The sequence below is a fragment of the Neophocaena asiaeorientalis genome, unplaced genomic scaffold (genome assembly GCF_003031525.2).
Source record: "Neophocaena asiaeorientalis asiaeorientalis breed wild unplaced genomic scaffold, Neophocaena_asiaeorientalis_V1.1 scaffold174, whole genome shotgun sequence".
In the NCBI taxonomy this organism is placed as follows: domain Eukaryota; kingdom Metazoa; phylum Chordata; class Mammalia; order Artiodactyla; family Phocoenidae; genus Neophocaena; species Neophocaena asiaeorientalis.
The window spans coordinates 6,145,377-6,158,561 of NW_020174922.1; the positions used below are offsets into that span (position 1 = coordinate 6,145,377).

Sequence of the window (13,185 nt, forward strand, 5' to 3'; positions counted from 1 at the left end):
CACCCTGGAGTCAGCATTCCAGAATATGACGGAATATCTTGAATGTCTAGCATAAATCTCAAATGCTTCACCCTGAACTGGCCGTGATATATTTAAATTAAATTTTTGAAGCTCGTAAAAGGCTTAGAAAAAAGAAAGCTGACAGGGAAAATATTGTGACTGATTTTTTTTTTTTTTTTTTTTAGTGTTTGATTTGTCAGACTTCCTAGGAAAAAAGAAAGGCGATTCTGATTCAGGCTTTAAAATGTCACTTTTTAAATGGTGGCTTGCTGAGTGACCTCTCGAAGTCAGTGTAACGTCACCTTGGAAAGCATTAGCCTATTGATTGGGGTGATAACTTCTTGGGGAAACACAGGGTAGATAGGAGGAGGGAAGCGACAGGGCTGAGAAGTGATAGGTCTGTCGTACTATATTAGGTACTATCTGATGAAGCAATGCAGAAGATTTTAAAAAGAAAACGTATGTGTATTTATATATAAAGCTATTGTATGGATTGTCACATACTCTGCTATAACTGCATACAAATATTTAACAACACATAGGTACATTTAGATGTACATATCTTTATATATATAGCTATGAGTGACTGAAAGCAAATTATCAGGAATGTCCTGTCTCTCTTCTTCTTTAAACTGAATTCTGCTGAGATGATTCCAGACAAATGTCTAGTTTATTCCTGAAGATCCCCAGGAGATGTAACATCCTCTTAGTATTTTTGAATGTTAGCGTTGTCAGTCATTAAAGCTCCAGTGCTAAGGCACAGCCACTACAGTTTCACCATTTATCAACTGTATGACCTTGACAAGTTTTTTCACCCTTCTAAGCCTCAGTTTTCTTATCTGTAAAGTGGGGATAAAAGCGGTGCTTGCCTCATGGAGTTGTTGAGAGGATTGAATGGGGCATGTCAGGATCCTAGCCTCAATACTTGGCTAATGTTCACTCAGAGGATTTTTGCTACTGCTTTTATGACTGGGAAGCAGGATGAAATGTCTGGATATTACATTAAATTTAATATAATTTAACGATATTCAATTCATTTGACCAAATTAAAGGTCCATTCATGATAAAAACTCTCAACAAAGCGAGTATAGAGGGAATGTACCTCAACATGATAAAGGCCGTATATGGCAAGCCCACAGCTAACATCATACAAAACGGTGAAAAACTGAAAGCTTTTCCTCTAAGATCAGAAACAAGACAAGGATGTCTATTATATCTGGACACATGGTTACATGTGTCCCTGTCCCATGAAAGTCTCCATGAGAGATCCTACACCCCACCTTGGAAGAGCCGCCAAGTAACCGTATGCCAGTCGCTCCTCAAACTCCTGTTTTACTAGGTCTGTAGTTAGGGGCATGTGGGTGGCAGTGGGAACATTGTCTTCCATGGATGTCACTCGTCATTAGGCATCTTGTTCTCTTTCGTTGTTCCAACTTGCCGAGCTGCTCTAGGTCACTAAAGAAATGAACCCGAATCAGAAGGAAAGCAGCAAAGCCCTAGATGCAAGGCCCCAGAAGCACAGCAATTTACAGAATGCTGGACATTCAAACACGGCTCTGGGCCTGGCTTCCCAATACTGTCATCTCCTGTTGATTAGAATACGGTGTGTGAAGGTCTCGGGGTCATTACTTTGGTCGACCTGCTCTCCTTCTGCTTTAAATTATCCTGTTCCAGCACTGGCGGCTGCATAGCCGGGTGGCATCTTTTTAAGCGTTTCAGCAGTGCTGGGAGCAGCCTCCCCACTTTGGCGGAGTTGCCCTCCTTAAGGGGCACAAACTTCTGAGTGCTTTCTCCAGACGGCTTGATGCCTGACGAGATGGGCAGCCCCGGACTCTCAACTGCCTGACACGCAGCGAGTCCTCCCAGTCGCAGAGACCTCCCACCAGCTGCCCTGTCTACACTCGCTCACCGCCCACGCGCCCACTCCGGCCTTGACAGTGTGATCTGTACACAGGTGTCCAGGAGGCGGTGGTGATCTGCCTGAACAAACAGACACGGGAGCCCGCGGATGAGAACCTGTGCGTGACCAGCCAGCGGCCGCCCCAGCTCCTGAAATCCTGCCGTTTGGATCCCTGCCCGGCAAGGTAAGAGGCGCACTGGCCGCCCTGCTGCCCAGGAGCATGTTCAGAACGGGGTACGTCTGTCCGTGGGCAAGACCAGAACGCTTACTGTTACCCAGTGTTTTGAAAACCAATTAGCGTCGGTTCAAACTTTTAGTCAAATCCACTTGAATTTAATTGAAACCAGGGCTTTGGAATTCCAGCCCAGTGGTCCGGGGTGCAGAAGCTCATGCTCCATGCACTGAAGCAAAGCCCCGTGGTGTGGCTGGTATGTGCACAGGCCCCACTGCTGCTTTCTCCTGGAGGGAATGAGAACTGACTACGGGCTTTACGGTCTCTGCCACCTTTCAGCCTGTGCCCCGAGCCCTCCCACCCTGGTAACAGATTGGCTTGCGGATTGCAGGAACTGAAGGATCTGGGTGGTATAACTGACCCACCATGAAATCTGCATGCACACACAGCATGCGGATTCATTATAGCGTGATCGGGGGTGTGCGTCTGTCATTCCACATGCATAAAATCAATTAGAGCATATCATTGTTCAGCCCTGCCTGGGTCTCATTATCATCCAACCTTGAGTCTTAGTTCATCAACCCAGTCACTGCTTCAGCCTACACAATGTTACGGGGTCTTGAGAGACTTTCCTTCATACACGTGTTTGGAGCAAGTCTCTGTAGAAGCTAAACCATCTCATCTATGATTCTGGTTTCAAAGGGGAGACATTTAAAGAACCAAAGCCAGACTTTCAAGTCTGCTGATGGGCTGAAGAATGTTCCCGGATCATGTCCTACGTACGGAGAGGGTTGCTCTTTCTGAAGGATATTTCTCCTGTTTCTGCAAGGTATCATGTGAGAAGCAATGTGTTGCCTACAGGAATTAACGATAGTTTTCCGGTCAGGCTAATGCTGCCTGTCTTACTTCTCAGCCAACTAGATGCCTTTCTCGGGGACTTGGAGGATACAGACTGCAGGCCTCCTCGGATCATCTCAGGGCACCATCCCACAGTGACACTCTCCTGCTCGTCACCAGAGTTATTCTGTAGATTAGTCTGAAGGGTGGGCCTGGCTTCCCTCTTCAAATGCAGAAGTGACGAGGGCCACTAGTGCCATATTCTCCAAGGCAACCAGAAAATCAGTTAGCCACTGCTTGGAGCGCTACCCCACCCATGGGAGTAACAGCGTGAAATAGAGTCAAGAGCTGGGCCGGGAAAAACCTAGATCCGGTGCATAGAATATTGAGACACCTCTTTTTCTACCCCTGTGCACACCTCTGTCCTGACCTCACTGTTTATCAGTGAGTCTGAGACCTTGCTGCATGGGCAAGGGATCCAAACCCCTCCATTTGACTGCAGTCTCCTTAATAGGAAGCAGCAGAAGGCACAGAGCAGGGACAGCCTGCAAGGGCCTTGGCTGGCAGGTCAGGAAGCCTGGCCTCTCATCCTAGCTCGGCCACCCACTAGCTGTGTGACATTGGGCAAGATGTCTGCCCCTTCTGTTTCCATATCTGCAAAATGAATTAGCTGCACGAGATAATCTGAGGTCACCACGTCCTGCTCCAGTAATCCCATAACTCTTCATGGCTCTGTAGGCAGGAGCGTTGCACTGCCCTTACTGCTGCTTTGTGCTGATGATTGCTATCATTTCTGTTCTACTTATTTACCGTCACTTTGAAAACAAGCATGAGGGTCTTTCTAACCACATTCCAGTGGTGTAATGACATCCAAATGCTGTGATGAGCTGAGGCATGGCCAAGGAGTCAGTACCTGGGACAGACTGCACATCTTCTGGGACTTACAACCCCTAAACCCCTCCCTTCCTGGGGCAGCAGAAGGAGTAGGACACAAGACGTTACTTCCCACCCTCCAAGTGCTGATTACGGTTAAATTAGATAAGCTTAATTTACAACCTTTTTATTGTCTCCAGGACAAGGACTCTTTTGGACTTAACGTTATTGCATTTGCTCCAGGTCAACTCAGTGCTTTAATGTCCACCAGCGAACCGTCAGACTGACAGGCTGGATGTCCTACTGCGCGCAGGCATGGTTTTCTTGGGCCAACTATACGTAGCTGAGTGTTTGTAGAATGATGCTAATTGAAACAACAAAGGGGGCCAAAGTGGCCCGATGTGACTCACTCTCTTTACCTCCCATCCAAGAGCCCAAACAGAGTTTCATCTTAAAAATGAGAAGTGTATAGAGGTGCATCTCCTGTGGAATATTTCAGTCTGACATCGGGGAAAATCCCTCCTTTGGAATGTTGATGTCGGATGTGTATGAAAGAGAAAATGTATTAGTAGGGGCATGGCAGTGCGTCGTTTTCCCAAGCACCTTCTATTCATTTGGGACTAATTTAAATCTTTAATTCACAATTCTTATTGTACGTGGATCAGTGTTCCCTGCACATTTTCAGTGATCCCTGTATTCCCTGATGGGCTGCCAGTTTAAAAAAAACCATAGCACTTTCTGTGGGATATACAGAAGTATGTTCTGAGTCTTGGTCACTGGGCTTATGTCTCTAAGAGGTGGCACTGGTTAAGAGAAGTAGCTTTTCCAGGAAGTTATTTGTCTTACTGAACACCAAAGGAAGCTGCTTTTCTTCTTGTGTGTGATATCAGATCACACAGAGAACACCAAAGACGCTAGAGGGAACGTCCTATCTGGGCAGTCTTTCTGAGATGAAACTCACCTTCTGATTTCCTCTGTGTGATCGACAGAGCTGGTATCAGAAGCACATGTCCAACGTTCACCAGGTTCAGGCAGATATATTCTCATGCCTGGCTATTCACAGCAGGAAGGCCGCGTTCTCAAACAGGAGGTATTTTGATTGTACCAATTTGTGTGTGCACATGGACTGCCCGCATTTTTTAGGACACGTAAAAAAATAGTAGTTGTCTATTGGAGAGGACTAGATTTTTTTAATGCACATTTAATTTTTTATGGAAGTATAGTCAATTTACAATGTTATGTTAGTTTCAAGTATATAGCAAAATGATTCAGTTTTATGTATGTATATAATATATATATGCACACACACACACACATATATATACGTATTCTTTTCCAGAGTCTTTTCCATTATAGGTTATTACAAGATTTGAGTATAGGTCCTTGTTGTTTATTTTATATATAGTAGTGTGTATCTCTATTTTCTATGTAGTAGTGTGTATATATTAATCCCAAGCTCCCAATTTATCCCCGCCCCCCATTCCTCCTTTGGTAACCATTAGTTTGTCTTCTATGTCTGTGAGTCTATTTCTGTTCTGTAAATAAGTTTGTTTGTATCGCTTTTTAGATTCCACACATAGGTGACATCATATATGATATTTGTTTTTGGCTGACTTACTTCATTCAGTATGATAGTCTCTAGGTCCACCCATGTTGCTGCAAATAACATCATTTCATTCTTTTATATGACAAGTAATATTCCATTGTATATATGTACCACATCTTCTTTATCCATTCATCTGTCAGTGGACATAGGTTGCTTCCGTGTCTTGGCTATCATAAATAGTCCTGCTATGAACATTGGGGTGTATCTATCTTTTCGAATTAGAGTTTTCTCCAGATACATGCTCAGGAGTGGGATTGTTGGATCATGTGTTTAGTTTTTTAAGGAACCTCCAGACTGTTTCTCCATAGTGGCTGCACCAATTTACATTCCCACCAACAGTGTAGGAGGGTTCCCTTTTCTCCACACCCTCTCCAGTATCTGTTATTTGTAGACTTTATAATGGTGGCCATTCTGACCAGTGTGAGGTGGTACCTCACTGTAGTTTTGGTTTGTATTTTATAATGAGTGATATTGACCATCTTTTCACGTGCCTGTTGGCCATCTGTATGGAAGAGGACTAGATTTTAAAGTCCTTGCTGTCAGCCTTATGTCTTAATCCTCCTCTCTATCCACCTAGCGCCTAGCATACTGTCTGACACGAAGTAGGTGCTTATTAAGTGCTTATTGAATAAAAGGGTATAAGGACTATAGGGTCAAATTTTTTCCATAGCAAAATGCTTCAACCCTAATAAGTGTGCTCTCTCCCCTCCATCCTTCTTATCCTGTCCCTCCCACCCAACAGATGGTGCTGAAAATGTTATTATTAGAGTCTCTTCTTTATGTTTAAGGCTTTACGTATCAATTTAAAACATCAATAGCCTTAAGATAAATAACCCTTTATGTTAGCAGCCATGTATGGCAAAGTATCCTCGGAGTAAGAATAGGAAGACAAGCTTTTATCAGAGGGGAGAGTGGACACCCAGGGAGGGGTTTGATTGTCAGGAGCATCGGAAGGTAGTACAGCGAGGCCAGGTATTAATCCCTTAACGACCTGGCCTACCATTGGCCAGAAGAAATTAGGACCATGTTTGCTTATGAGCTGACAATTGTGAGAATTTTGCATCCAAGTTGATAGCAAAGAAGGTATCAGTACACGGAAGAAAAATTATTTTAGGTGCCTTTACCACCCTCTGAGTAATCTGCATCTAGAAGCCCCCCAACCCTGCCCACCTTCACTGGTGGGTTAGATCCATGTAAGGGAAGAAATATCCAAAAAGGAGCTAAGATCAGTCATTAGGAAAGTGGCCAGCCTCCTGTTTCTACTTTAAAAACTGAGTATTGGAGTTCTACAAGTGATACATGAACATTCTCATTCTTTGACACTCAGGCACAGCAGAAGTTGTGAAGAAAGAAAGGTACATTCTCCCCTTTCACCACCACGCTCTACAGCTCCACACCCTTCTTCTCCCACAGAAAATCACTGTTAATGGTTCGGTACTTTTCCCGACCTTTTTCCATGCATTTGTATATATACATGAACATATACAAATGTATAAGATTTTCTTCCCTTTGTAAATGAGATCGGATTATGCATATTGTTTGGGAACTTGATTTTTCCCTTAATAACATGCACTAAACATCTTGCCCGTCCCTGAGACCACCAAAATAAAAACCCGCGGGTAGATTAAGACCTGTGTTCAAATCCTGCTCTGTCACATTTAGCTATGTGACCTTCGAGAGCTCATACTCCTTTTCGGATCCTCAGACTCTTCACCTCTAAAATAGGATCATGGCAGACACTTAGAAACATTAATTCTCTTCTCCTTCCCCTTTCATTTTTGGTGAGAAATATTTTTAGTTTGTATTCAGGACTTCAATTTGATTCAATTTTCTCTTTTATTCAACTACGTCTTAGTAATTAAGCTTTACTGACCATCTCCCTGGTTTATACTAGTTATGACACGAGCAGCCAAGGAAAGCCAGAAAGCACTCCCTTAAAAGAAAAAAAAAAAGGAGTCTGACTGTTATTAATTATAAACATTTGATAGCTCGGCCAGCGTGTGTTGAAAAGATTTGGTAAACGTACGTGGAGGAGGGGAAAGAAGTACGCAATGAAAGCCAGATGGCTGAAAATGAAGGAAATTCCAGGCAATTTCTGTAGCTTTGTTCTAACATACTTTTTAAACTAAACTTTTATTTCTCTGCAACAGAGAACAGCTGAGTGGTGCAGAATAGATAAACAGTGAAGGGGGGGGGGTGGAAAGAAGCCCATAATTCCAGGAATAGTACTTGGTTTCTGCCCCCCACCCCAATCCCATTCCCTTTTCTCCGACCTAGGGTGGTTCCTAGGACCAGCAAGAACTATAAAAGAAGTTTGAGGGTCCCTATGTGAAACGAGAAAGTTAAGGAAAAACATCTTAAAGATCACAGAGTGTCCTCTTTAAAAGCAAACTGCAGAATGCCTATTTCATTGTACACTAACAAAATCCATGCAGACCAGCAGCAAATGATTTCCAATTCCGAATTTTCTTTTATATTAGCCTAAAATGGCCACAGCAGAAGGTGTTGCCCTTTTACACGACCATGTTTTAATTTACTTGATGGAGCTTTCAAAGCTTTACAGGAACCGACCCCTTTGACAACTTCTTTTAAGGGTTACCGTTTCAACATGCTCTCTAAATATTGGTTTATCTTTTGCTGGGTTCCCAAAGTTTCCATATGCTGCCTTTTGTCCATGCTAACTTTTAAGTGCTCAAAGGAAAAGCACACCAAAGCTCACTGACGTCCACAGAAATTGAGTCCAGATTTGGAGGCCGTGTTCAGACGTCCTTAGAAATCTAATACTACTACTATTGTCATCCTCTTTGGTAAATCCAGATGCATAATTATACTGTCTCTCTCTTTTCTTCCACTGATGGACAGAAGAACCTGCCAAGACCTGTTCCTTAACAGCTGGGCCTGATTGGCTCAGTGGCAGCCTCTGCTATTTCTCTACCCGGGAATGTGCTGGCCTAGTGATCAGAATTGTCCCCAGCAGCATTTTGACATCAACAAGGGTAACCATCACATGTATGCTTGCCTTGGGGCTTAAATCTTCATTTCTCCTAATGAGAGCCCTCTCCATGGTTACACATCACCTGTTATATCAACCACAGACCTCTGTGAAATGAGCTTTGCTGCTATTAGAAGTTACCGGCATAGATTTAGCTGTTGCATGAATCTGGGGTAAAAATCGAGGGATTACATCTACCTTCTCATCATGTCACTTGATGAGGGAAGCTTTCCTTGTTTCTTAACATCGATGTGGTTGGACAGCCTTTTAGACCGCATAATTCTGCCTGGACTCTGGCAACGTCGTTATACAAACCATTGACTGAAATTAACCTTCTGCACAACAAAAAACACGGCAGGAAGTGTTTTACATCTCGATTCAGTAAAACATAAAAATGCACTGGGCATCTCCATGCACAGCAGTCTGCTTGTATTTGGTCCTCAGAAATGACTAGAAGACAAAACCTGTTCTAACGGAGTTACCAGCTATCGGAGGAAGATTTCAAAACAGTAACTTCTGTGAGTGAGGCAAGCGCAAGCTTCTGTGGGAGCGTGAGGCTGAGGGGAAGGCTTCCCGGCGGAGGTGACGCCTGTGCTGAATCGTAACGCATAAGCAGGAGTTACCCAGGTGAAGAAGGGAGAGGAGAGATGTTACAGGCATAACGAAAAACATGGACACAACGGAAAGGACAAGAAATGGAAGCTAGTGTTAGACGGTGGGCAGGGACCAGCTGCAGGATAGCCCAGTACGCTAAGTTAAGTTGTTTGGACTTTACGTCCTATAGGCAATGGAGAGCCATTAAGGGGAGTTAAACAGCGGGGTGGAACAGTCAGATTTGCTTGGAGAAAGATGACTCTGGCTGCTCATCCAACAGAGCTAAAGTAGTAACAGCGGCTAGCTTTTATTGAATCATAGGCATCTGCTCTTTTTCTCATGCAATGTCTCGAATAAGTAGTGTACTCTGCGTATCCTACACCATTCTATTTTCAGTGCAATTAATAAAGACCTCTTGTCCTAGGTATGTTAACAGTTTGTATGCCTCCACATTCAACCCAGGATGAGGTGGACTCAGCCCATCCACCTGGCAGGAGGATAGAGCTCCAAGGAAGGGTATCACAAAGGAAGGAATGAGAGGTGCGGCTCAATGATCCCTGAGGCCCTTCCAGTTCTGACATTTTGTGGTTCCTTGAAGGTTCTGATAATTATCCACAGAACTGAAGCTTTTCAAGAAAGAAAGAAAAGGTGAATTGTATTAGGAAAATACCTTGAGCCAAATTTAAGTCCCCAAGACAAAGCACCTCTGTAAGTCACAAAACAGGAACTGGATTTAACTATAGATTAAGAAGCCGTGAGAAGTCTACAGGGGACAAGACTTATATTTCCATAAGAAAAATGTAGGTGAGAGCTTTCAGGCAGCAAGGATGGTGAAACACTGAAATGATGAACATTTTTAGAATACCTTAATATTGTTTGTCTGTATGTAAAAGGATACAAAACGTTCTTCATCCCTGGATTTAGAATTTTACAGTGCTCTTTACTATAATGCCTTATAACTACAACGTGTCTTCATTCAACCTCCATTGAACAAATATTTATTGAAGGACTACTTTGTGCCGGGCATTGTGCTGGGGATACAGGGGTGAACAAACGCACCTTGTTCCCTGAAACAGGTAAAGCCAGAGTTTGGGGAATGGTCCTGGAGAAGCCATTACATTTTTTTAATCTTGGGTACTACCCTCCTAAGTATAGTTATTAAACTGAACAACCTCCTGCATTCTTCACTGCTTTAAGAGCTGACATATCTGTACCAGTCATCAATCCCATTGCTCATAAGCACCATGGGGATGGAAATAGCCCCACCGGGTAGCTTTCTGCTATGGGTATGATGATGAAACATTGGAGTTTTACAGGTCACAAACCTTCTAGCTTACAAATCTATCAGCAGAAGTAGAGTGGGGGCTCCCAAAGTAAATCTTGTCTACTATATATATATTTTTTTTTTTTTTGGCTTTCCCTATAATCCAGTGTTTCTAACGTACTGAAGTAACGATTTAAAGTCAAGCAATGATTCAGCCAAAGCTTTGAAATGAGAATTATTGCTGCCTAAGTGTACCCGATACCTTCTTTGGAAATTTTGAAAGAAGGCCTCGCGCAATTTGAGATGAAGAGCTTTTTCTATGACCTCAGAGTTAGAAATCTGCTATGTTGCTGTGTTTCTTAAACTTGGAAAACAGAGAAGTAGGGAAAAGACTGGAGAAAGAGATAGAGACAAAGAGATGTTTAGGCAACATAAAAATGAGGGAGTGAAAAAGAGAATGCTCTGATGTGTGCTCAGTAACCTGGGGGAGAATACCGTACAGAAACAGTTGTTCGATCTGGAAATATTATTCCCATCATGGCGCCAGTCCAAGATCAGGAAGTTCTTGGGTTATCTGCCATACTTACAGAAAGATCTGCTACAAAGCAGAGTCCAGCTAACTACTACGTTTCCTGTGGTGAATCAGTGTTCTTCCTTTACTCTTGTCTTTGCCATTTCTTTTTTTCTTCATCATCGTGCCTAATTATCTCTACCAGGAATGCAAGGAATTTTGTTTGGTGTCTGTGTTAGTGACACAAAAAGGCCTAGAGTGATTGTCACTGGATTAACACAGCTTCCAGACCCACCAGATGCTCACTGCTTTTTCATGGGGCTCCTAGGGTATTTTTCTTTTTTTTGAAGTTTGAAAGTATTCTGTTTTTAAAATTTTTATTGGAGCATAGTTGATTTACCATGTTGTGTTAGTTTCAGGTGTACAGCAGAGTGAATCAGTTATACATATCCACACATTTTTTAGATTCTTTTCCCATATAGGCCATTATAGCGTATTGAGTGGGGCTTCTAGTTTTACTGGTGGAGTGACTATCTAAGGGACCTAGACAGACACAAACACAGGCGATTGGCTCTACGTTAGAACCGTGGAAAGCGGTACATTCTCTGTCACGTACTGCTATCGACTCTGGTTCCCAAGTGGATAGACACAGCCGCCTTTCTGGATGGCCAGAGGTCGCTATTCATGTCATTCAAAGAGCCACAAAGGACCCTCCGCCCAGGTTGCATAGAACTTGACACTTATTCCACTATTAGCAATGGTGATAAACACCAAAGCCATGGTTTGCTTTGATGGTGTGCCTCTGGTAGTTCATTATCATCTTAGCATGATTTTTTTTTTTTTAATCAGACACCATATTTTTCCTAATAGGAATCTTGGCAATACTTGGGGTGACTTCAGGATAAGAACCAAAGGAGACTTGGCATTGCCAGAGCTAAATATTCCCCACTGGGAATCAGGAGAAGGCCCAGGATTAGGGAGAAATCGTGAGTTTTGAGGTCAGATAGATTTCGGCTCCTTTATTTGCTTTGTGTCGTTGGGTTGGCTCCTTTAACCTCTCTAAGACTCAGTTGTCCTCAACTGTAAAACAGATATAATTGTCTGAACCAGGGGGAGGAGGGGTTGTAAGGATGGTCACATTCAAAAAACAGTCAGCCAGTTCCTACCTCATAGAGTAGATGCTCAAAAAAATAAAGGTTTGGGCTTCCCTGGTGGCGCAGTGGTTGAGAGTTCGCCTGCCGATGCAGGGGACGCGGGTTCGTGCCGCAGTCCGGGAAGATCCCACATGCCGCAGAGCAGCTGGGCCCGTGAGACATGGCCGCTGAGCCTGCACGTGCGGAGCCTGTGCTCCGCAACGGGAGAGGCCACAACAGTGAGAGGCCCACGTACCGCCAAAAAAGGAAAAAAAAATAAAATAAAAATAAGGGTTTGCTATCCCTCTTAGTTCCCTATTCAGGGAAACATATCATATAAAAAGACCTTCATGTTTATTTCATAGTCATTGCAGTTTATTCCTTCATTTTCTTAACCAGCTAGTGTGGGAGCAGAGTAATGGGGAGGGTGTGGATAGAACCGAGCTTCAAGGCAGCTTTCTGTACAGCCTTTGCCCCATCCCTTGGGCAGTTCTAGAACAGAAAGCAGAGTAGCTGGTGCTCGTGGGTTCCATCACTCCTGCAAAAGGTAGCAGTTGTTGGGATATTCCATTTTATTTTAACACCTAATCCAATAAGGTGTGTTTTGTAAGAACAGCAATGAACTGATGAAGTGGGAGCAGAGGGGTCAGAGTCCAAATATTCCTAAAAAGTTAATATCCTGTGTGACATGACTGAAGGAAATAAGGCCCGTGGGCAAGTGAGGCATGAGTCCTGGAAATGAGCAGCTGTGTCCCGATGGTTGGAAAAGCCTGTGAGAAGTCAGGGAGAAATCAGAAAGCTTACATAAGCTAAAAAGTTATGTGTGACATGACTGAAGGAAATAAGGCCCGTGGGCAAGTGAGGCATGAGTCCTGGAAATGAGCAGCTGTGTCCCGATGGTTGGAAAAGCCTGTGAGAAGTCAGGGAGAAATCAGAAAGCTTAAATAGTGTTATTCCTACCCAATTGTCTCCTCAGATGCTTGTGGGAGAGAGAAGGAAAGAGAAAATGAAGTAAAATCCAGCCCAGGGTACAGACAAGTTAAGGGCATCTTGCCCCTAAATCCTCACACATCTTCATGGGCCATCTTTGAGCAGGGTAGGGTTTCCCTAATAGCTTCCATTTATTGGGAGTTTACAGTATGCCGGGCACTGTGTTCATCTCTTTCCATACATTATTTTGTTTAATCTTCCCCACAGCTTTATGAGGATTTACTATTCCTGTCCTAACTTTACAGCTGAGGAAACTGGGTCTTTAGAGGGATCGTATAACTACTAGCCAGCGGCAGGTTCATATTTGGAACAA

At 43.5% G+C, this 13,185-nt stretch overlaps 1 protein-coding gene across 1 annotated transcript in view; it reads left to right on the plus strand.

Annotated features, from left to right (window-relative positions):
- ADAMTSL1 (ADAMTS like 1) overlaps nucleotides 1-13,185 on the plus strand; it is a 453,014-nt gene that overhangs the window by 239,902 nt on the left and 199,927 nt on the right. The window contains exon 15 of the mRNA XM_024760471.1: nucleotides 1,955-2,084. Within this exon, the coding sequence (XP_024616239.1) occupies nucleotides 1,955-2,084 (130 nt within the window). The remainder of the gene's footprint in view (nucleotides 1-1,954; nucleotides 2,085-13,185) is intronic.